General features: G+C 34.7%; 1 protein-coding gene across 3 annotated transcripts; it reads left to right on the top strand.

The window, feature by feature from the left end:
* The first annotated feature begins 236 nt into the window (after positions 1 to 236).
* On the top strand, positions 237 to 25,495 carry LOC127874364 (uncharacterized). Of its 3 annotated transcripts, XM_052418636.1 has the most exons (8): positions 237 to 502; positions 14,929 to 15,060; positions 16,283 to 16,396; positions 18,412 to 18,493; positions 18,898 to 18,939; positions 21,192 to 21,323; positions 22,044 to 22,118; positions 23,841 to 25,494. In XM_052418636.1, exons 2-8 carry the CDS (start codon positions 15,058 to 15,060, stop codon positions 23,954 to 23,956), a joined length of 564 nt encoding a protein of 187 aa, XP_052274596.1. In that variant the 5' UTR covers positions 237 to 502; positions 14,929 to 15,057; the 3' UTR covers positions 23,957 to 25,494. The 3 variants fall into 3 exon arrangements, with proteins under 3 accessions (XP_052274596.1, XP_052274598.1, XP_052274597.1); XM_052418637.1 differs by lacking the exon at positions 237 to 502 and having other exon boundaries at positions 14,458 to 15,060; XM_052418638.1 differs by lacking the exons at positions 237 to 502; positions 16,283 to 16,396; positions 18,412 to 18,493; positions 18,898 to 18,939; positions 21,192 to 21,323 and having other exon boundaries at positions 14,426 to 15,060; positions 23,841 to 25,495.
* Positions 25,496 to 25,700: the final 205 nt, after the last annotated feature.

Raw genomic sequence — 25,700 nt, 5'->3', positions numbered from 1 at the left:
ACCCAAACATAACGTACCATTTATTTATATATATATATATAAGATATATATATATATATATATATATATATATATATATATATAGTTTCAGATTGGGTAAAATGTGGGTCAAACGTCCATTTTACGACCGTATTGTTTGGGTCTTTAGTCGATTGTCGGGTCCCAAAGTCGATTATCGGGCCCTTGGACCCGACAGTTGAAGACCCACTTAAAAAAAGGCTGCTTAACATACTCATGACTATTTTTAAATTCAAATTTGCATATGTAATTTTACTCGAATTGTCGGGCCTATATCTCCCATTAGCACACATTAGGTCAAACTCCACACAGCAGTTACTTCCCTTGGGCATTCGCCAATCATTAATGTCTTTTTCTAGAATAAGGGAGGCCACTGCGTATGAGATTGACCAACCTCGGCGCAGTGATTTACCGGGAACCAGCATAGCAACGAACGACAACTCTGTAATAAAAATTGCCAATTTTCGCGGTTAAACTTAAAAAGGTAAGTGGCGATAATATTTATTAGGTTTATTTATATTTTTGGTTATTAAAATTATTCTGCAAATGACTGAATTTAAACTGAAACTGCAACCAATAATTAGGACACAGTTTCTGAAACGTTTGCTGACAATGAAAACATATTTCAAACATGTAAAGCCGTGGCACGAATTTAGGTGACAACCTTGTTACCGCAAACAAACAAATGTAACCTATAATCTGCATTTAATGCAGATATAGTGACATTCATGAAAGCAAGCATGATTGTAGCATTAGATCATTTCCATGCGATACAAGTTCAATATATGTTTTAGGCTGACTGCAATGGTTAGACTGGGGAAATAAATTATAAAAGAACAGAATCTTTAACCACACAAGACAGTTGGACTAGCCTTAGTGGTACAGTCATGTTACTATTACCGGATCAGTAGCGTAATAAAGTTGTTCTGGGGAAAAGCAATAAATGGTTTAAGACTTCTTTTACATCAGTTTGATAAGGTTTCCAGACAAACGCTCCCACAAACAATCGCTCCTACGCTAAATTAGTTCTGGCTTCAATAACTTTAATATTCGCGTTCTATGAATTTTGAATGGCGCAACATTAAAGTTATGGACCAACCCCAGTAGGAAAGTCAACCAGGAATATACGAAAAGTTGACAGTTAACAAAGACCGCTCCAAAACAGCTTGTAAAAGCAGTTATTGGCTCAAATCAGCTACTTTATGTCTTTATTGGAAAGATTGACATTTTTCACATTTAACTGATATGTTTTTTTACAAAATACTATCTTAAACATTTAACATTTATCTTTTCTGCTCTAACATATAGACCAGTTGACGAGTGAAGTCACGCGCACCTGCAAATATTACACTCCGCCCACTGGTTGGCAAAAGAGGTGAAATTCATATAAGCGCTTATAGAGAAAGTTGAAATAATAATCGTTTTTATTGATAATCATGCACTATATCAAATATAATTTTACTAACTATGTCTGAATTAAACATAAGCGTGCAAGGAAATGCATTTTTGGAACGATTATATTGTTGTTATTATTTGTTTTTACTATAAACGAAATCTGGAGTGGAACACAATATACGAGCACGGTATGCAGTTACCATAAAAATCTCTACTTGGCACATCTTCGCGACCATTTTTTAGATAAAAAATTCTCTGATATTGAAATTTTTTCAGAATAAAACAAATTTAATGAACGAACACAAATAAGGATGTAAACAAACAGCAAATAGATCGACTTTATGTACGCAACATATAGTAACTGATTTGAACATGCCTGTAAAAACTTGCCTTGTTACACATTAAATAAATTCTCTTGATAAATGTAATTGTTTTTATTTAATTATTCACACCAATTTTGACACTCTTTGTTTCAGCGTTTTTAACCCGGTGTTTTATTGCACTTTTGTTCATCATAAAGCGATTATCTCGTTATGATCGGATACTGTCCAAACAATTACAAAGAACACATGGTGTGATAAATCCAGGGACCTATTCTTGGCCACTGCATAAACCACATGTGGCATACAAGTGTCTGGTCATTAAACATCATTTATGATACCTCCATGTCATCTCTTGGCATATTGAGCGATCATCTAAGCAAAATTGTAAAGCCAAAATACGAAACAGTTGCTTTAATAAAATATTTGAACATATTAAAAAATGAAGATATTTGTCCGAAATGGATTAACAGGAATTAGTGTATGTATATATTAGCCTGTTTAATCATAATAATAGAGTGTTAATAACTATAAATTAAAAATATTGTGCAATTTCATTGCTACACAATTAACGTATTTAACGAGTACCGGCAAATGTAAACTCGGCTATTCATGTTAAGATTGTACGTTTCTGTAGTGTATGAAATGACATGAAAACAAGCAAACAACAAAAGGGTAAAAAATACTTGCGTAAAATAAATTAATATATAGATATATTTATCATAAAATGCTAGATTGTTATCACTCCTTACCACCAGTAAAGAGAGTGCATGCAAAGACAGTTTAATTTGCTTAATATGCAGTTCTTGTTTTTCATATGTATGCTAAACTTTATGATATTGTCATTCGATGGAAACGAAACGGTAATTCATTCCATGTAAAATAAAATTACTACAATGTTTATTAATTGTAATGTATTCCGCTTTTAGGGCTTCGTTTTATAATTGATTAAATGCCCCTCTTGCACCTTCGTTCGCTTATGAACAATAACAATATCTGCACCACTTATAATTATAATCAAATTAATGTATGTGTTATTATCTTTGAAATATAATTTACCAAAATCTTACAATCACAAAAAATATGAAAGAATATTTATTGTTTTGTTTTGTTGGATTGCCAGTTTTTAGTCTGATGTATTAATATTATTAATATGTATTTTTATACAGAGGTAATTATATTTATGAAAATACATTTATTGGTACTAAATATTATATTTTTGCACTATTATTTAAGAGTTTTTATGTTTATTTCGGATTTTTGTATCGTTTTATCGACTAAACAAACGACATGTATACATGTTTTACGTTACTGTAACCAGTGTTTTTTGCCAACCAGCCAGTGCGCATGCGCGGAAAATCCCGAATGTAAACAATAACATTCAACTGGTCTATCGAGAAAAACAGTGACGTGACACACATGATTGAACTGCGAATCTCCTGAGATTTCACGGTCATATGATGTTATTTCTATTTTAGTAACAAACCATGTGCTCAATTGTTTACAAATTCAGAAAGACATTTCCCGTTTTTTTTATAATTATTCTTGCTTGTTTTGTAAACAAATTGTAGTGTAAATACAAAATCAATGTACAAAATATTCAAAATTACCAAATTCACTTTGAAATCAGTGTTTAAATCCACCAGACGTAACTTGTTAATCACAAATAATAGATTTCAGAAAACGAAAGTAATGTTTACAATTCCAGCAAAAAATGTCAAGGTCGATCCGAAAGTATCCAAATGAAAACTCGTCACATGACAAAGCGACAATGGTGCAAAATTATGACTTTCAGGCTGATGAGAGTTATTTTCATCTATTGTAAGATGCATTTGAAACATTTGAATCTTAAAATATGCCCCGATGCAGTAATTTATATTCATTCACCAATATATGAAGGAATGTATCCAAGAAAACATACTGTCTTTGATTTATAGCGTGACATAAATCTGTCACCACTCTGGTTGACTTTCGATACAGGGTTGACTTCAGCGTACAGATATGTCAATACTATATAAACTGTACGCTGAAGTTTCTTTAGCTAACGCTAAATTTGACAGGGCGGACATTCGCTCCTACAATGTTTTGATAGGGCGGACAGTAGCTCCTATATTATTTTGCCAACTCGGACAATCGCTTCTACATTATTTTGTCAACCCGGACAGTCGCTCCTACATTATTTTTATTCAACGGCAAAACGTTCTATATGCCTATCAAAGACTTACACCTATAATTAACCGACAATTAATTTTGCCAACTTGTTGACAGTTAGCCAATTCAAAACATTACATTTCCTACATTACATTTATTGGAATACATGTAAGTGCCATTTTGCGAATGGGATAAACATAAAAACCGCAAATATGTTGTTCTTAATTTCATTTGTTTTTATGATATGACATTTATATGACATTTATAAACATATATATACACAAAATACACAAACGAAAAAACATCCAAACAAAAGGTCTTTTGTGTCTGTCAGTGGCTCACCGTCTTCTTTCTTACGCGTTTTATCACCGATTATATTTATATAATAGCAAAGAATTAAATTGTTATATATTGATAGAATGTTATACCAGAAAAATTATACATTGAAGACGAAATTCATAAAATGCAACATGCAGGCAAATTCGACTGTACAGACATGTTCGATTTACTGCATAACCATCATATGGTTGACTTAGACATGTGCTTCTTTGAGTACGAGTGACCCTCTAAGCATAGCACAGACTGACTGCGTTTGTTTGTTAGAAGTTCCATGTTGGTAGTAAATTATTGGCGTAATATTGACATTACAATATATACATATTGTTTTCACAGATTGCTAAATTACATTTAAAGAATCGACCAACTGTAACATAGTTTCTTAATAAGTAAATTGATTTATTAAAATCACATTGATCCGCTCATGTTAAATTGGCTTTCTGTTAACAAGTTGGCAAATTTAATTGTCTGTTAATTATAGATGTTAGCCGGGTTGGCAAAATAATGTTGGAGCGACTGTCCGCCTTGTCAAATCCAAAATGTATTTGTGTTACCTTTTTTTCGCCGCAGAATTCATGCATTAACGGATCAGTTGTAGCTATAACGGATCACATGATCAAAACCACTCAAGGAGGGGGGCATTTAACATATTATTTAAACTGTCGAAACATGAACTTTGTTGTTTACAAGGACCAAGTTATATTGCCAGTTATAAATAATATTCATGTTTTTGTTATTGTTATTGATTGTTTTCTATATGTGATCTTGTATTCTTGTGTGAAATATCTGATGAAAATCCTAAATAGATCAGAAAGATATGGGCGTGTTAAAAACCATGAAATTATTTGAATCATATATAATCATCGATATTAAACATGGATCATAAATAAAACTATAAGATTGATGTCATTAATTGTAAGAATCAACAAGATTTTCATATATTTTAATATAATATATTAGCAATACGCATATTATCACGCTTGATCTGTTATTGTCCTTATTCTTTATTTCATTTAAGGTGCTGCAAAATCTTTAAACACGAATCAAAACTGAAATGGACTTTTGCAGGCAGGACTACTAAATGGCCTTAAAATTAATGCTTAAACTTCTTGCTTGCCAACATAGTTATACTAGCATGTGGCCGCGAACAATGTTTAACCTCGATTTGGAAACGAGACAGAAATCAACAAAATTGTATATAAATGTCAGCAAAACATACCGAAATGTTTGACAAAGAGTCTTTTCCATTACGACTCAATCAGTGCGTTTTAAAGAACAGACCTTGAAGATGCTATATATTAAATATCATCTAAAATATCAACTATTTATCGCAATGCGCAGTCTGTAATTTACTGATGTTTAGGAACCAAAGTTAGGTAATGTCCGGTTATATGATCATATGCTAAAAATGAAGTATGCTTTCTGCTTTCTGTGCATTGATTTTTTTAATCCAAAATGTTTTGGGCCTGCCCAGCTAGCTGAGTTGATGGCTCAGTTGATAGAGCGCCAGACTGTCAATTTTTAGGTTTGAATCTGGGGGTAGGATAAGTTTCTTCATAGAGATTGGTTCCCGAACATTGTAACATTGTATTGTAGGTCATTCTTCCCCAACCTCTGAATCAAGTTGGGAAGAAGTGGGTCACTTGTGGTTGGCTAATACTGGTCACAAGAAGTAGGAAAGCTGGTTCATGTCCTGACCACTTGCAAAATGACCTTAATTTGGGTTCAAGAAGGCATTAAACCTGATCAATCTAAATTCAACCAAATTCTTTTGCCCAAAGGTCAGAGTTTCAAATACATTCCAACACAACAGCTGTTGGCAGTCACCTCGATTATTGATTATAAAGCCCCGTCCAGTTCGATTGTCAGCGGCTAGCAGTCAATAGTATGGTCGTTTCAATAACATTGCCAACAACGATCATTTGTCTAAACTGTTTTCAATTTTCTAAAGATTGACTGTTTCCAAAACACAATTTAATAATCTTAAAGAACTGGACCAACGTTATTCCTTCTTCTGTTTGAGATTTTGCAGAACTTCTCCCTAAAGTGACTAGTCTTTATGACATTAAGTGAGTAATAAGGCCTTTCAAAATTTCATTCTCTACAGTTATTTGATTAATCATTAAATATTATGAAAATTTAAATATCATTTATGTTAGATATAGAGCCATGTATTAATCTTGCATGATTTTCATGTCTGATAGATGTTTCACTCAACAGTTTGTTTATGCAGAAATAAAACAAGTAACTGATTTTTATGCCCCCCTTCAAAGAAGAGGGGGTATATTGCTTTGCACATGTCGGTCTGTCGGTCCGTCCACCAGGTGGTTTCCGGATGATTATTATAACTCAAGAACGCTTGGGCCTAGGATCTGTGCAAGTGGAAGTCAAGTTCTTAAACCTTTGCATGCTGGGAAATTTGTCGTCTACTAAAATGTTGTCTGCTGAATTTCTCAAATTAGCGTTTTCTTTGAATTTTTTCAAAGAATACTATAAGAATAGCAAACAGTTTGGATCCTGATGAGACGCCACATTCTGTGGCGTCTCATCTGGATCCAAACTGTTTGCAAAGGCCTTCAAAATTCAGTTCCAGCACTGAAAGAGTTAAGAAAATCCCTGGAGTTGGTACTGTGCATCATTTAAGATTCCTCTTTGTAGCCTTGACCTTGACCTTAAGTCATTTAATCTTGTTTGTTAATTTCAATTTCAGCTGGCACTACATGTTTTTGCCTTTATATGTTTGAACAAATAAAATGGGCATCAAATCCTTTAAGCAAACAAACAATTGACTCTGGGATACGGGATACCTTTCAAAAGGGGAAAAATACCATGTGACGGGCACTTTTGGAGGAAAATTGCAATAAATTGTCATAAACCGAAGGTTAATTACATGTAATAACCATTATTTGCTCCACTTAAAAGCTGTAGCTTTTTTATATGGCTTTCCCCTACCACAAGTGATTGGAGCTATACTGCAATCACTGTGTCTGTCTGTCTGTCCCACATGGGTTTATGAATAAAATAAAACATTTCAAGTTTCAAATGCTTAACTGTTCCCTGGAATTGTTCATGAAAAATGCCTTGTAATTTGTTTAGCAGTCACATAAACAACCAAGCTATGTAATATGGAATTTTCACACCCATTATTGCTGCTTCTTCCTGTATTTTGCGCGATGATTATCTGAGATATTAACTCTATGATTCTATATTCTCAAATCTTTTCTATAAAGAAGGAATGTAGTTGACAATTGTTAATAGTTTTATTTGATCGTTCGTCAAAAAGTTGTAATTCTGTTACTCTTGTATCTTCAATGCAATTGAGTAATTAAATAGCAATTAAATTGAATGCGTTTTAATTCCCTTTTATTATTGTTTAATTTGAGTAACAATGCTATGACATTACATTTTATTTACACTTAAATGTATTATGAATATTGCTGGGCCAAGTGTGAGGTTGAGCGCTCTATAACCAGGTTTAAACCCCCAATGCTTTGCATTGACCGTTCCAAGGCGGTGACCCCAGCTTTATTCATATTTTGTGTTTATGTTGGTTTGTATTGTGCTGTATTGTGCTGTTTTGTACTGTTTGGGCAATCGGTCACTTGCCTTAAATAAAGGACCTACTAATTGTTTTTAATGAAAATTCAATACTGCTCCAGCAGCTGGAGTTTCACTTCTTTATATTGTATTATTTTTTAACCGATTTTTTTTTCAAAACTTTCCCTCTGTGTCTTCTGTAAAGGACTAAGATTAATATTTCTTTGCCAAAATACACAGGAAATTTTTAATGGAATATTGATTGTTGCTTTAAAGCTTTTATGATAATCAGTAACAGAAGCAGTAACATTCAGCCATAATTATGTATCCACACGGCTATAAACTAATACCAAGCTTCCCATTCCCCTTCTCTTCAGATACTTCCTTTCTTTCAAAGGGAAACAGTGGTGGTAAACAGATGATATTGCAATATTGCAATACTTCTTCCTCTGCCAAAATACATGTTATAAACATTGTTGGGCCTCTTATCAGTTATAAAAATTGTAGGGTCCCATATAAGAAATAAACATGTTGACACTAATTTTCAGATTTCATATAAGTCATATTGTTGAGTCTCATATATGAAATACTGTTGGGTCCCATATAAGTAATATTGTGGGGTCCCATATAAGGTATATTGTCAGGTACCATATAAGAAATATTGTTGGGTCCTATATAAGAAGTATTGTTGGGTCCCGTATAAGAAACATTGTTGGGTCCCATATTTAAGAAATTTTTCAAGAAATATTGTCAGGTACCATATTATATAAGAAATATTGTTGGGTCCTATATAAGAGTATTGTTGGGTCCCATATAAGAAACATTGTTGGGTCCCATATATAAAAAGTATTGTAAGAAATATTGTTTGATCTCATATAAGAAACATTGTTGGGTCCCATATACGTAAAAAGCATCGTTGGGTCCAACATAAAAGATACAAGTTGACATTCTAGGGTCCCTTATAATTTAATTAACATTAAATGTATAACTAACACTTTAGGTATCCATATAAGTAATGAAAATTGTTGGGCCTGGCCCTTTATTAGAAGTAGACATGTTTACACCTAATGACTAATGTTGAGACCCATATAATTAAAATATATTGCTAGTAGACTGAACTGCAATTTTCTAACACTGGTTTCAGTGACACACATTCACTGTGCAGATTTCTACTAAATATGTGTTGTTTTAATCTCAAAATTAGTCTTGAGCGTTAATTGACACACCCATTAAATTATTTCCTTATAACCATATGGTATCCGTTGTTAATTCGAATGTTATTTATCATTTTGCCGTTCATCGTAATTTCTTTTCTGCTTGCCACCATCTTGGACGATGACGTAAATACAGGCATGCTCAATCACTATACATTGACCACTGCCAGTATCCTCCGCAATATAGACAATCCCAGAATCGATAATATGGGCGCCGCCATATTGGCTATTACGTATTTTTGAGTAGTGACTTAATGGACTTTCCTACATTAATAGATAGTGACATCTACAATTATTTTGTGCTGAAAATGAACACACAAAAACCATACCTATGCTTATTTGCTCAAAGAGACATTCAGACAGGAGAGGAGCTTCTTTATGACTATAGTGTGTCTGATCTACCATGGAAGGTTAGTTATATCATATACATCATATTTAATAAATAGATGATGCCATTATCATGAAGAAGCACACATGAATGGATGTCAAACTACTAACATAACTTTTGTCATCAAACAGCTTATGGCTTTTCGCTAACATAATTGTATCCTCAAAAACAGCTGTTAACCCTTTGCATGCTGGGAAATGTGTCTCCTGCTCTAATTCATCTGCTGAATTTCAAAAATTAGCATTTTCTTCGAGTTTTTTTCATAGAATATTATTAGAATAGCAAACAGTTTGGATCCTGATGAGACGCCACATTCTTATTTTTTCCCTGTAACAAAAAGGAAAGAGCATTTATACATTTGTATTTGGTATCTAGCGTCTCTAATTGGTCCACTATCAGGATTGTTTAAATAATGCCCCTTTGGTTAAATTTGCTCCTTCCTTGGAGATCACATCTTTTACAAAAATTAATGAGCTATCAGATTCATCTTATGTTCCAAGTTAATCAACCCCACAAATCAATAAGAGTTCAGCAATCTTTATTATAGCTGTTGAGCAATATTGGGCTTTTTTATGTCCCCCACTATAGTAGTGGGGGACATATTGTTTTTGCCCTGTCTGTTGGTCTGTTGGTTGGTTGGTTGGTCTGCTGGTTGGTTTGCGCCAACTTTAACATTTTGCAATAACTTTTGCTATATTGAAGATAGCAACTTCATATTTGGCATGCATGTGTATCTCATGAAGCTGCACATTTTGAGTGGTGAAGGGTCAAGGTCATCCTTCAAGGTCAAACGTCATATAGGGGGACATTGTGTTTCACAAACACATCTTGTTGGACCTTTTGTTTAGTCTTGTGTTATCTGGTACCTTTTATAAAATCAATATTAAGTTACTTTTGCAATAATTTGTAGGAAAAGAAAGCCAATGGTATGTTTAGTTCACAGTTTTGAATGGATGTAATGATACTTTGAATGGTAATATTGGGAAGTAAGTAGGTAAATATTCTTGTTTAAATTGTCTAGTTATTGAGTAAGCCAATCTTGTGAAATACAATTTAGCAGAACGTTCAAAGAAAATAAGTTTTTATGGCCAACTTCGCATCATGGTTGTCAGTTTTTTTCAAGGCTGATAAATAGTTATGATAATTTCAATACTGTCAAAAGTATGCAAATGATAGTTGGCACACATATTCATGTACATCTCTTAGGAAAAAAGCAACATAACTTTAAGCGGGTATATTCGATTTTTAAATGCGTTAAATTGTAATATATTGAAACAAATATGCTATAATAACACGCAATATGCAAGAAAAATGATACATTTAAGATGAATTTCATAAAATGCAGCAAATGCAAACTTGCGCACCAAGCTGATTGTGACGAAGATAATTCGTACATATTTTCCTACAATAACCGATGCATTCGTCTTTTAAGTAAGTGTTCGTGTGTCGTATGAATCAATATCGCTGCAGGAATTTAAAATGAACCGTTAAACTAAATTTAGATTCACATCTTACATGCATGATATACATGCTGGCGAATTCGACTGTACAGGCTTTTTCGATTTCAATTTTAAATATTCTGCTTATTTCGCATTTTCCGACAAATGTTCTTCTTTACTTGTATTTAGTTTATATTGAAATATATGTATAATAAGTTTTTTGCACATTTTATATTAATTAATAAATATTTGACAAGATCGTATATACCCGCTTTAAATGGTCTGCCACCTAGGGCAAACATGTATATGATACTTGAATTATCCAGTGAATGGCAAAATCAAATTCAAAGGTATCATTACAGCCTGCTTGTTAAGATTTAATTTTCATGTTAGTTTGCATGTTTTCATTTTTAGCTCATCTATTTTTTGAAAAAAAATTATGAGCTATTGTCATCACCTTGGCGTAGGCGTCCGATTAAGTTTTGCATTTACAGGGGTTTTTCTGCCTATTTTGGGAAAAGGAGTCTGACCAAATTGGGAATTTTTTATCGACACAATTGGCCATTTTGGGAAATTTTGCTTCGATATAACAGCTCATTTGGGAAAAAATAGTGAATATATCATGCTTAAATAATTCAGTAGTTTAACAAATAAATTTGTTTTTATTTGTTATTTTGTCTTCTTTATATAAACAGATGCAATATTGGGCGTGTTCAACGTTTATTCAAGTACTGCATTTTTGTTTATTAGTTACAGTTACACTCTGAGATAAGAACTGAACAGTCAAAACCTTATAGCAGATATTTTTTACCAAAACAAACACTGGTTAGTCACACAAGTTATAAGACACTTCATTCTTTAAAGAAAAAAAATTTTTTTTTTGGAAGTTGGGACTTTTTTTTAATATTTTGGTTTGGGATCGGGTCCGTTTGCTTTGGGAGTGCCTCCGTTTTCCGGAGGCGCAGACAGTGCTGAAAACCCCCTGATTTAGGTCCACTTTTCTCATTAAGTATCAATGCTTTTGCATTCAAACTTGGTACACTTACTAACTATCAAGAGGGGACTGGGCAGGCAAAGTTAGATAACTCTGGCGTGCATTTTGACAGAATTATGTGCCCTTTTAATACTTAGAAAATTGAAAATTTGGTTAAGTTTTGTGTTTAGGTCCACTTTATTCCGTAAGTATCAAAGCTATTGCTTTCATACTTGCAACACTTATTAACTATCATAAGGGGACTGTGCAGGCAAAGTCATGCAACTCTGACTGGCATTCTGACGGAATTATGGGCCCTTCATACTTAGAAAATTGAAGATTTGGTTATGTGAATTTTGTGTTTAGATCCATTTTACTTCTAATGTATCAAGGTTATTGATTCTAAACTTCAAATACTTTCATGCTATCATGAGGGTACTAGTACCTGGCAAGTTGAATTTTACCTTGACCTTTGAATGACCTTGACTCTCAAGGTCAAATTATTTAATTTTGCTAAAATTGCCATAACTTCTTTATTTATGATTAGATTTGACTGATAATTTGACAAAACAACTCTTAACTGACATACCACAATAGACTCCCCCCACCTTATAAATGACCACCACACCCTTACACTATACCCCCCTCCCCCCCACCACCACCCAGCCCATTTTATTGTTTATGTTCCCATTCACTATAGTGGGGGACATTTGGATTTTCCCCTGTTGGTCTGTTTCTGCCAACTTTAACATTTTTCAATCACTTTTGCTATATTGAAGAAAGCTACTTCATATTTGGCATGTATGTGTTTTTCATGGAGCTGCACATTTTGAGTGGTACTTTCTGATAATGGGTTAAAATGAAAGTGAATATCTGTTAACAGTTGCACTGCATAAGCATGAAATAAATTGCCTGGATTATTTCATTTATTTTTCTTACACATACTGCTCTGATAGGGAATACATGTTATAAACATGACTTGCGAGTTTTTCACACCTTTATTGACATTACACAACAGATTAACACCAATGAGCTGTCGAAAGTCGTTTAACCTCTATGCCATTAAAATCTGTTAAATGGACGAATAAAGCAATTAAGCTGTGATCTTCGCCATCTTTGTACCAGATTGCAGAATTTCCAATTTCAGATTTCCAGTTTGCGAAGTCATTTTTGCCAATTCCCAATGGGCAGAATATTTATTTATTAGGTTGTTTACAATGTTTATTATTGCAATATTTCTGCCTAAATACATGTAATAAGAATTGTTGGGCCTCTTACAAGTAATAAACATAGTAGGGTCCCATATAAGAAATAAACATGTTTACACTAATTTTCGGGTCTCATGTAAGTAATATTGTTGGGTCCCATATAAGAAATACTGTTGAGTCCCATATAAGAAGTATTGTAAGAAATATTGTCAGGTACCATATAAGAAATATTGTTGGGTCCTATATTAGAAGTATTGTTGGGTGCCATATACGAAACATTGTTGGGTCCCATGTATAATAAGCATTGTAAGAAATATTGTCAGGTACCATATAAGAAATATTGTTGGGTCCTATAAGAAGTATTGCTGGGTCCCATTTTAGAAACGGGTTTTTTACCTTCTATAACAGACGCCGAACTAGGCTGTTTGTTTCCCCTTTCTGGTTAAAAAAATTCCACCTAAAAAAAAATATATATTTATTTTTAGCTCCATCTGGCCAGCGGGGCTTATGTCATGGTCCTGTGTCCGTCGTGTGTCCGTGCGTGCGTTAACTTTTTCTTTAAACATCTTCTTCTTCTTTTTACAGTTTTGAGCACGAACAGTCCGTTTTTCACGATTTAAAACGGCCGTTTTTGTAAATATTCACGGACATGAAAGGATTGTGAATTGGCCGTGTCAAAATTGTAGAAATGTCCATGCCAATCGCAAAGAAGGATAAAAAGCCCTGAATCCACAACGAATACAATGACACAATACAACATAAAGCTAATTATGGCATGTTCACAGACATTCAAATATTTTGCAGAAATGCATTTGCCGTTGTTATACATTTTTATACACGTATAATATGTACGTAAAAACGACACCCTTCTATTACTCATCATATTAAGGGTTGCGGCATGTGGATATTGTCTTTAACATCTTGAATGGCAAAAAGGGATATTTGTCCGTTAAATGAAGGATTTTTTGGCTGTTTTAAAGAATTTGAAGTATTATAAAATTGTTTATAAGTTTTTGTCACAGTGTATATGGGTTCCTCTACCCCTCCAGTGCACATATTACTCCTCGTCAAATTTTTCTTGGTCATACGTGCACTGTTTGGGTAGAGGAACCAATATACACTGTAAACAAAAACTATAACTTATGATATACATAACAGCAAAACTTCAGTTGTAATGTCCAATATACTTTTCTGTAGATTTCAGTAAGACCCACCAATGGATAATAATATCAAGGCCCAACTGTTGACTATATATTTATATATATGTGGCGCGTTTCTGAAAAAGGCCCCTTTTGTGTGAACGTCAAATAACGGAGAAATGACGTTGTGAAGATATGCATTATTTTTCGACGTTTAAAAATTATTTTAGACAAACATCACACAAATTTAATCACTATGCTAATTCATTTATTTTAGAACGTGTAACAATACAAATTGGCCATATTACATGTATAGTAATAAACAACAGACAAAACTTCTTGCAAAATTATATCGTCAAAATAGTTGCATTGATATAAAAACATTTTTAGAGTTCACACAGCATCTCTTGAAAATTATAGGTTTGAACAAGTTTTCATTTGATCATATAAAACGTGTACATTATCTGAATAGGAAAAGAACGAACTTTAAGAACATTTTAAAAACTCAATTTATTTTTGTCACATTCATATGGCCTTTTTTTCTAAACCATGTCACGTAAACATAATAGCAAAACCTTCTGTTATCCAAGCCAATATATATTTTCTATAGATTTCAGCAAGACCCACCAATGGATAATAGACATACAAGACCCCACTGTTGACATTATATGTTTACAGTCATTAAGGCAACTGTTGAAGACACCCACAGTCTAGAATCTATACAGGAGTCAGAGCCTCTCATGATACAACATGCCAGTGTTGACTGTGCTGATCATATGCAATCTACAGGTTTCACTTTGGTTCTTTCAGAGTCCATGTCAACTGCTGACAGTGAAGAGCCAGGCAGTCTGAACCATGATAGGAAGGAGCCAAGTGAAGAGCCAGCCAGTCTGACCCACGATAGGAGGGAGCCAAGTGAAGAGCCAGCCAGTCTGACCCATGGTATTTCTGTTATCTGTTGGGCCTCTTACAAGTAATAAACATCGTAGGGTCCCATATAAGAAATAAACATGTTTACACTAATTTTCGGGTCTCATATAAGTAATATTGTTGGGTCCCATATAAGAAATACTGTTGAGTCTCATACATGTATAAGAAGTATTGTAAGAAATATTGTCAGGTACCATATAAGACATTCTTCAAAAGTTCCAAGGTTACTTTGTCATGGCGATTTGCCAATCATTGGTTCAGCATTTCTTACTTGCTGTCAATATACCTTGAGCGACCATTGCAGTCCTTTTGTTTACTTTAGTCTTTGATACATAGATTTGTTATTTTATATTAAACTTTGCTGTTAAATCAAGAAATTGTTGTGTTGTTTTATATGCATGTATTTGCTTTGGTTCGAATATGGCCATATTAAATGTATGCAAATGTGTTATCCTTGTCAAATAAAAAATCATTTCTTGAAACATTCAAGGTTCAATATTGAACTTTCTATTTATTATTCAGTACTTATTTTTTATTTTACAAACTGGTACAATCGTTCACAATTACTTCTAAAGTCTAGTTGTGCAAATATGGGATTGCTTAAGCCATTTAAGAATTATGGTCTTTGTTTCATATCCCTGTACAGATGAGATATTGTGACCTGAAGGTTTCTTTATTATGGCACAATATTTATTTAGACTTTCAGCAATTATACTACATTCTCTTCCAGTTTAATGGCATACATACATACATGTATACTTCGGCTTTTATACAGAAATAAGTAATTATGTTGAATTTGCTTGCCATCAATTTGTGAATAAATTATAATAAAAACTTTTATGGAGACCTTTGATTTTGGCAGCTTTTGTATGACAGAAAATGGTTATCTGTGAGAACCCAATAATTGATTTTAAATTGTTAGATCCAATTGTTATATTTAACATAAATTTTGGCATATATACAGGAAGTAGCTATTTTCAAAATGGCGGATCATGTAAATACCAAACCATGTGTTGGCTTTTTCAGAATTAAACATTACAAAATTTTTGACTCTGTAAATGCATGGTGTGATTACAAGAATTTGGAGCACCATAATGACTACAACTATACAGATAAAAGCTTTCTTGTGTACATCTTTTCTGTAGAAGATGCAAAACAAATTGTTAAATTGGCAGCAAACTGGAATGATGACTGCATATTTGTGAATATAATCAAGAATTAACATGCTTTATAGATTCTTGACATGACTCATGGTGAACTAAAATTGCTTGCAAAGCATCTGGGACATGATGTGAAGACCCACAAGGAATATTATCAGTTGTCTTCCAGTACCATGGAACTCTCAAAGGTATATATTTCATTAATAAAAATCTTTAAATTTTCCATACACAGATATTTGAAAAACTAAATGCTATATTGTAACTAAGAGGGCTAAAAGAAAGAATAATTTAACAGGCAGCCACAGTAAGACCATATCTGATGTTGACTTTGACTAGTATGCTTTGCATTAATGGCTTTTTATGCCCCCCTGGATCGAATGAACGGGGGTATATTGTTTTTGGCTTGTCTTTCTTTGTATGTGTGTGCGTGTCAAGGTGTGTGTGTGTGTCCAAAACTTTTACCAAAACTTAAACGTTTGATCATAACTTTTGAAATATTGAAAACAGCAACTTGATATTTGGATTACATGCGTATCTCATGGACCTGCACATTTTGAGTGGTGAAAGGTCAATGTCATCCTTCAAGGTCAAAGGTCAAATAAAAAAAAGCGGCACAGTAGGGGCATTGTGTTTCTTACAAACACATCTCTTGTTGTGAGTGTGTTTTGTGCTACAACCAATGTCCATGCCAAGGTGTAAACTCTCCAGTTCATGTTATTGTTGTTTTGTCTATTTAGCCCTCATTGTCATACTGTTTAGTGTTGTCTGCTAATTTGTTGCCATTGTTGACTATTTTATATTATTGTGGCTTTTCTTCATTTATTCAATGGGAATTTTGGTCACTGACCAGCTTTTCATTAATTAAGTTCTTTTACCGAAATGGTATCAATAAATGCAATATCTAAAGGCATGTACATCACACAAGCTAGCATTAATATAAAGCGTAATTATACCCACTTACCTATGTGTAATGGGGGCTATATAAAAGTCACTTTGTCGGTCTGTCCCGAAATTTCATCCGATCTTCACCAAACTTGGTCACAAGTTGTATCTAGATGATGTCTAGGTCAAGTTTGAATATGGGTCATGCCTGGTAAAAAAACTAGGTCACAAGGTCACTTAGTGCTTTTAAACACAAAGTTTGTCTGGACCATAACTATTTCATTTATTGTTAGATTTTTAATTGACTTGGTTTTGATTTGTTCACCATCATGGGACCGTGTGTTGCGCGAAAGAATTGCGTCGATATCTCCAAGAACTTAGGTCAAGGTCACTTTTGGAGTTCAAGGGTAAAATGCTTGTCCGGGCCATAACTTTTGTCATTCATTGTGAGATTTTAAAATCATTTGGAACATTTGTTAACCATCATTGGAGGGTGTGTCGCGCAAAGAATTTCATCTTGTCCGGGCAATAACTGTGTTGTTCTTTTGAGATTTTAAAATCAGTTGGAACATTTCACCATCATTGGAAGGTGTGTTGTGCGAAAGAATTACGTCGATATCTCCAAGGTCAAGGTCACACTTTGAGTTCAAATGTCAAAAATGGCCATAAATGAGCTTTTCTGGGCCATAACTATGTAGTTCATTGTGAGATTTAAAAATCATTGGCACATTTGTTCACCGTCATATGACTTGTGTGTCACGTGAAAGAGTTACGTCAATATCTCGAAGGTCAAGGTCACACTTTGTTCAAAGGTAAAAGAAGGCCATGAATGAGTTTGTCTGGGCCATAACTATGTTGTTCATTGTGAGATTTTAAAATCATGTGTTCACCGTTATGGATGGTGTGTGGCAGGAAAGAATAATGTCGATATCTCCAAGGTCAAGGTCATGCTTTAAGTTCAAAGGTCAAAATGGCCATAAATGATAATGGCATAATAATTCTTAAAAATAGCCATTAATTAGATTCTCTTGTGTGGATGGGGCACGTGGGGGTATAGGTCACGTCTGTGACAAAGCTCTAGTTTCTTTAAGTGTTGTGGCAGATAATTGAGATTATATTATTTGTAGGGCTGTGTAATTTACAAATATGGTACTGTGCAGACTTTCACAAGCTGTCAACAAAATAGCATATGGCAACGTTTGTGTTCAATTATATTGATATTGAAATAAAAAGTGAGGTCAGGGAACTATGGATTGCTACTGTTGTTATGATGGAAGTAGTGTTGACACTGGAATATTATGGTCTTCTTGAAATTTTATAGGTTGCCCTGATGTTGTATGCTGTTGAAAATGGTAAAGTCAATGAGTGGAAGGGAAGGCAGATGAAGGACATAGTAGTAGAAGGTTTGATTATAAGAATTTTATTAATATAATTCATTTTACTGAATTGGGATGGAGAATTTTTGTTACTTTCTCTCCTATGGCTGTCAGTAAATTCGACTGAATGATCATTCTTCAGAACAAAACAGAGCGCTTGAGAACAGACAAACGATGTAAAACATTGTTTGAAAGGCGGGGCCCTTGTTTTGGCCACGTTAATTCAATAAGTCTAAAATTTACGTGGTAAAAATAGGCAAACCTATTTTATGTGCCTTGAAAATTGTTTATCCTCTTAAAGAAATGCTAATGCAACAAAATACTTTTTAACAACCTTGAAGTATTGAAAATATTTACTGTCGTATCAAGAGTGACTTCTGGTTATTTTTTTCTAAATAGTTAATTCTAAAATAAAAAATCATTTTTTACAGATTTACCTCTTCCAATTGAAGACGAAGATGGCCATCAAGAAGGTAAAATAGTTATTTATACCCATGATAGATCATTGGCCACTGTTCATTTGTATTATGAAAGTGGTCCATAACAGAGTCATTGTTATGGTAGCCCAGTTAAAAAAAAGGAAGTATAGGAATACCTTTAGATTTGGACACCTTATGAAATAGTTTATATGCTCAATTAGACATTTCTGTTTCTGAGTTATTTTAATGATTTAAAGGATAAATAACTTACTTGCAAGTATGAAGATTTTCTGATTTAAATTGTAAGCAGGTCTTATAACATATTTTAGTGGGGGATATGTGTGTTGTTATTTTGTGTACATCTCATACCTTATACCGAAAAGCATAAAAAAACACTTTTAGAAGTGCTTTTGGAAAACAAAACATTTCCTTTGGTATTTCTATTATCATATAATAAAGGCCCACCTATTGATGATAAAGACATGACCCAACTGTAGACTATATATTCTAGTACAATTTTCTGTTGTCCAAGCCAATATATATTTATTCCACCCTTCGAAGAAGAGGGGGTATTTTGCTTTGCACATGTCGGTCGGTCTGTCGGTCGGTTCGTGAACCAGGTGGTTTCCGGATGATAACTCAAGAACGCTTTGGGTTAGGATCATGAAACTTCATAGGTACATTGATCATGACTTGCAGATGACCCCTATTGATTTTGAGGTCACTAGGTCAAAGGTCAAGGTCACAGTGACCCGAAATAGTAAAATGGTTTCTGGATGATAACTCAAGAACGCATACGCCTAGGATCATGAAACTTCATGGGTAGATTGATCATGACTCGCAGATGACCCCAATAGATTTTGAGGTCAAAGGTCAAGGTCACGGTGACCCAAAATAGTAAAATGGTTTCCGGATGATAACTCAAAAACGCATACGACTAGGATCATGAAACTTCATGGGTAGATTGATCATTACTCGCAGATGACCCCTATTGATTTTTAGGTCACTAGGTCAAAGGTCAAGGTCACGGTGACCCGAAATATTAAAATGGTTTTCGGATGATAACTCAAGAAAGCATATGCCTAGGATCATGAAACTTCATAGGTAGATTGATCATGACTCGCAGATGACCCCTATTGATTTTGAGGTCACTAGGTCAAAGGTCAAGGTCACAGTGACCCGAAATAGTAAAATGGTTTCTGGATGATAACTCAAGAACGCATACGCCTAGGATCATGAAACTTCATGGGTAGATTGATCATTGCTTGCAGATGACCCCTATAGATTTTGAGGTCAAAGGTCAAGGTCACGGTGACCCAAAATAGTAAAATGGTTTCCGGATGATAACTCAAGAACGCATACGGCTAGGATCATAAACTTCATGGGTAGATTGATCATTACTCGCAGATGACCCCTATTGATTTTGCAGAGGTGTCAAAGTTCAGGATTATTCCTGAAATCAGGATTTTGGCCCTTAAGGACCAATTTTGATATTGATATAAATCAGAGGATTTTTTTCTGGAATTTTAAGATTATTGTCACAAAATGTTATTTTAAACACAAATTATTTTACTTTGACATATTGTTTACAAAGTTATAAACACTAGTTTACAAAGTTACATGAATTATTAACCCTTTTTTGCTCTGGCCCCCAAACGATAGGCTTATTTTCAGGATTTTAGATTTTGGCCAATTGACACCCCTGTTTTGAGGTCACTAGGTCAAAGGTCAAGGTCACGGTGACCCGAAATATTAAAATGGTTTTCGGATGATAACTCAAGAAAGCATATGCCTAGGATCATGAAACTTCATAGGTAGATTGATCATGACTCGCAGATGACCCCTATTGATTTTGAGGTCACAAGGTCAAAGGTCAAGGTCACGGTGACCCGAAATAGTAAAATGATTTTCGGATGATAACTCAAGAACGCTTTTGCCTAGGATCATGACACTTCATAAGTACATTGATCGTGACTCGCAGATGACCCCTATTGATTTTCAGGTCACTAGGTCAAAGGTCAAGGTCACAGTGACAAAAAACGTATTCACACAACGGCTGCCACTACAACGGACAGCCCATATGGGGGGCATGCATGTTTTCTATAGATTTCAGCAAGACCCACCAATGGATAATAGACATACAAGACCCCACTGTTGACATTATATGTTTACAGGCATTGAGGCAACTGTTGAAGACACCCACAGTCTAGAATCTATACAGGAGTCAGAGCCTCTCATGATACAACATGCCAGTGTTGACTGTGCTGATCATATGCAATCTACAGGTTTCACTTTGGTTCTTTCAGAGTCCATGTCAACTGCTGACAGTGAAGAGCCAGGCAGTCTGACCAATGATAGGAGGGAGCCAAGTGAAGAGCCAGCCAGTCTGACCCATGATAGGAGAGAGCCAAGTGAAGAGCCAGCCAGTCTGACCCATGGTATTTCTGTTGTCATATAATAAAGGCCCATCTATTGATGATAAAGACATGACCCAACTGTAGACTATATATTCTAGTACAATTTTCTGTTGTCCAAGCCAATATATATTTATGCCACCCTTCGAAGAAGAGGGGGTATATTGCTTTGCTCATGTCAATCGGTCCGTCTGTCAACCAGGTGGTTGTCATACGATTACTCAAGAACGCTTGGGCCTAGGATCATGAAACTTCATAGGTACATTGATCATGACTTGCAGATGACCCCTATTGATTTTGAGGTCAAAAGGTCAAGGTCACGGTAACCCGAAATAGTAAAATGATTTTCCGATGATAACTCAAGAACGCTTTTGCCTAGGATCATGACACTTCATAGGTACATTGATCGTGACTTGCAGATGACCCCTATTGATTATCAGGTCACTAGGTCAAAGGTCAAGGTCACAGTGACAAAAAACGTATTCAAACAATGGCTGCCACTACAACGGACAGCCCATATGGGGGGCATGCATGTTTTCTATAGATTTCAGCAAGATCCACCAATGGATAATAGACATACAAGACCCCACTGTTGACATTATATGTTTACAGTCATTGAGGCAACTGTTGAAGACACCCACAGTCTAGAATCTGTACAGGAGTCAGAGCCTCTCATGATACAACATGCCAGTGTTGACTGTGCTGATCATATGCAATCTACAGGTTTCACTTTGGTTCTTTCAGAGTCCATGTCAACTGCTGACAGTGAAGGGCCAGCCAGTCTGACCCATGATGAAATGAGGCAGCCAAATCCTCAAGGTATGAACTAAATTTGAAGACGGGTTTCTCTGCATTTTCTATCATTATGTGACAGAGTCTTATGTCATGACTGTATTAAAGTAAATGAGTAGTCCAAGTCAAGTGTGATGCTCTAGACGACCTCCTCTGTGATCTACAGGGTTACAACAATGTGCTTGTAAAAGTCCTTGTAAAGTACAAAGTAGGCAGTTTGCTATGAAAGTTAATGTTTAGTACTTGTTCTTCCAAGAAATGATAGTTCTGCGAACTGTCAGTTCTTATATGTGTGAAAAATTGTTTTAAACTGGTGTTAAAACAGTTTCAGTTAGTTCATGTTACCTCCGAACATGTTCAGGTTTTGTGCATTTTTATCAGGAAAACCTTGCTCTACAATATTCAATCATTGTATCACTTGCAGTGTTCTGCCGTGAAATTTTACTGTTGGGGACCCTTTAGGATTACAAAAGTGGGGACAAAAAGAAAAAATATGGGGACACAGAAATATTTTTGTAGCAGAATTAAATGTGTGGAAACTAATAACCTTTAACTTGAACTTTTAAACGTGCTTAAACTTCTTACAGTCAGGTTGTAACATTGTTATTAAAACTGGAACATTCAAAAAACTTTTTAACACTGTCAAACAGTTGTCAACATATTTACAAAACTTTGAACAGATTTATGGTCATTGGACTCCGCATGTCAAAGTACTTGTTCGATAATTAGAAATACCGATAGTAAAGGCGTTTTCTTTTTTGCTTTATGCACAATCTGCATGTCATTTTGTTGTTGTCAAACAGTGACCAAGGACATTTTTGAAGCCAATTTTCTTGGAATGTACGTTTAGGGGCAGACTTTTTTCGTAATTGCTAAACGATGTTGGGACTTGGGAAGACTCTGTTGGGTTGTTAATATTATTGTCATATTTTCTAATTTTACTTGCCGGAGGAAAAAAAATAAATGGATTTTGTTTTCTTTGGCCTGTCACTTTAAGCCATTTTGATAGGTTCGGAAATTTCCTTGATATCTGATTGGTTGTTATAATCTTAACTTACCAATGAAATAGAGTGTTAATATTAAATAAATTAACCATTGGCTGCGAAATGACGTCATGTCCAATGAAATAGTTTGTTCTGGTTACACATTCACTCGATTACTTTACCGACTTACAAATTGAATCGATTAGTTTTTATTTCTAATTCATGTGCGCCCGCGGACCCATATACAGAAAACGGGTGGGGACAAATATTTGTTTTTTGCGACAATAACACAATGGCGCATCCACGGCAGAACACTGACTTGTTATGTTGATACTTTGTGTGCAAGGATCAATTCAGTAGAAAAGTCAACAAAATAAAGGGCTTACAGTCACTGAACAAATAAGTTTGCTGCTTAGAGTGTATATTTTTCCCAAAAATATTTGAAAATTTCCCCTCTTGGAAGTGTAGTTCAATTTTAAATCCTCGTTTAAATAATTCACAGAAAAGCCAAAAAATGTTGATCTTTGAACATAAACATAACATGTTGATGACAAAAAAAGTTGGAATAATGTTTTTCTCTCTGTGTATGGTGAATTATGGTGTTACAACTTGATTTTGTATGTTACTTGCTTAGCATTGAAATTTCCCCTTTTACACGTGAATTATCCCCCTCTCAGGGGACCCGACCCCTTTCCCCCAAAACTGAAGAAAACACTGACATGATACTCATTGCTATTTTATTTTTTTATATCTATTCTTGTTTTAGGGACAGGGACAAGAAAAGGAATGAAACGAAAGTGGGCCAGCGAAGAGAACATATGTTTCATGAACTTTTTTAGAGATGAATTAAGAGAAAAAAAATGCCATCTGGCTCAAAAATAATGGGGTCCCTAAAAATACTTACCGGAAGAACAGTGGCCCAGATAAGGGCAAGGGTCCATAACATTATTATGGAAAAACAAAAATGGAAAAAGAATTGTTGAATTGTGGAATATGTTTATGCCCCTGGTAGGGTGGCATATAGCAGTTGAACTGTCCGTCAGTCAGTCAGTCTGTCCATCTGGCCGAAAACTTAAATGGCCATAACTTTTTCAATATTGAACATAGCAACTTGATATTTATACCCCTATTACAATTGGTAATGGGGGCTATATAGGAGTCACGTTTGTCGGTCTGTCCCGATATTTCATCCGATCTTCACCAAACTTGGTCAGTAGTTGTATGTAGATAATGTCTAGGTCAAGTTTGAATATGGGTCATGCCAGGTCAAAAACTAGGTCATGGGGTCACTTAGTATGTTTTAAACTGTAAGTTTGTACGGACCATAGCTATGTTATTTATCGTTACATTTTTAAATGACTCGGTACATTTGTTCACCATCATGGAACGGTGTGTCGTGTTAAAAAAAATTACGTCAATATCTCAAAGGTCAAGGTCACACTTGGGAGTTCAAAGGTCAAATGCTTGGCCGGGCCATAGCTTTGTTTTTTATTGTGAGATTTTAAAATCATTTGGCACATTTGTTCACCATCATTGAACAGTGTGTCGGGCGAAAGAATTACGTCGATATTTCCAAGAACAAGGGCACAATTTGAGTTTAAAGGTAAAAAATGGCCATAATTGAGCTTGTCTGGGCAATAACTATGTTGTTTATTGTGCGATTTTTAAATCGTTGGCTCTTTTGTTCACCATCATTTGACAGTGTGTCGCGCGAAAGAATTACGTCGATATCTTCAAACTCAAGTTCGTAGTTTTAGTTCAAAGGTCAAAAATGGCAATAAATTATCTTGTCTGGGCCATAAATATGTCATTCATTGTAAGATTTTAAAATGACTCTGTACATCAATTTTGTTCAAAGTCATTGGAAGGCTTGTCATGTGAAACAATTCAAGAGTTCAAAGGTCAAAATGGCTATAAATGATAATGGCATAATGATTCTTAAAAAATCGCCATAAATTGTATTATCTTGTTTTGTGAAGACAGCATACAAAATAGTCTGTGTCAATGCGTTATGTGGGGGTATATGTCACGTCTGTGACAAAGCTCCAGTTGGCATGCATGTGCATCTTGTGAAGCTGCACATATTGAGTGGTGAAAAGTGAAGGTCAAGGTAATCCTTCAAGGTTAAATGTTAAATATATTGCTTCTGTCCGTCCGTCTGAAAACTTTAAAATTGGCCATAACTTTTGAGCTCACCTGAGTGCAACATGCTCATGGTGAGCTTTTGTGATTGCCTTTTGTCCGTTGTGCGTTGTATGTCGTCAACATTTTGCCTTGTGAACACTCTAGATGCCACATTTATTGTCTGATCTTCATGAAATTTTGCAGAACATTTGTCACATTGATACCTCGACTGAGTTCGAAACTGGGTCATGCTGGGTCAAAAATTAGGTCACTAGGTAAAAAAACAAACAAAAAAACTTGTGAACACTGTAGAAGTCCAATCTTCATGTAATTTTGTCAAAATGTTTGTCTAAGTGATATTTTGGTTGAGTTAAAAATTGGTTCCGGTCCGTTGAAAAACATGGCCGCCAGGGGCGGGGCAGTTTTCCTTATATGGCTATAGAGAAACCTTGTGAACACTTTAGAAGTCAAAATGTTTGCCTAATCATCATGAAACTTGGTC

This window comes from Dreissena polymorpha, chromosome 3 (assembly GCF_020536995.1).
Source record: "Dreissena polymorpha isolate Duluth1 chromosome 3, UMN_Dpol_1.0, whole genome shotgun sequence".
NCBI lineage: Eukaryota > Metazoa > Mollusca > Bivalvia > Myida > Dreissenidae > Dreissena > Dreissena polymorpha.
Note: the sequence above shows the minus strand (reverse complement) of the source record. Positions and strands in the feature narration are given on the sequence as shown.

What these genes read in the sequence shown, in the direction of transcription:
- LOC127874364 (XM_052418636.1), top strand. An exon ending in GTACCATGGAACTCTCAAAG is followed by an intron (nt 16,397 to 18,411) that starts GTATATATTTCA and finishes GAAATTTTATAG; the next exon opens with GTTGCCCTGATGTTGTATGC. An exon ending in GAAGGACATAGTAGTAGAAG is followed by an intron (nt 18,494 to 18,897) that starts GTTTGATTATAA and finishes CATTTTTTACAG; the next exon opens with ATTTACCTCTTCCAATTGAA.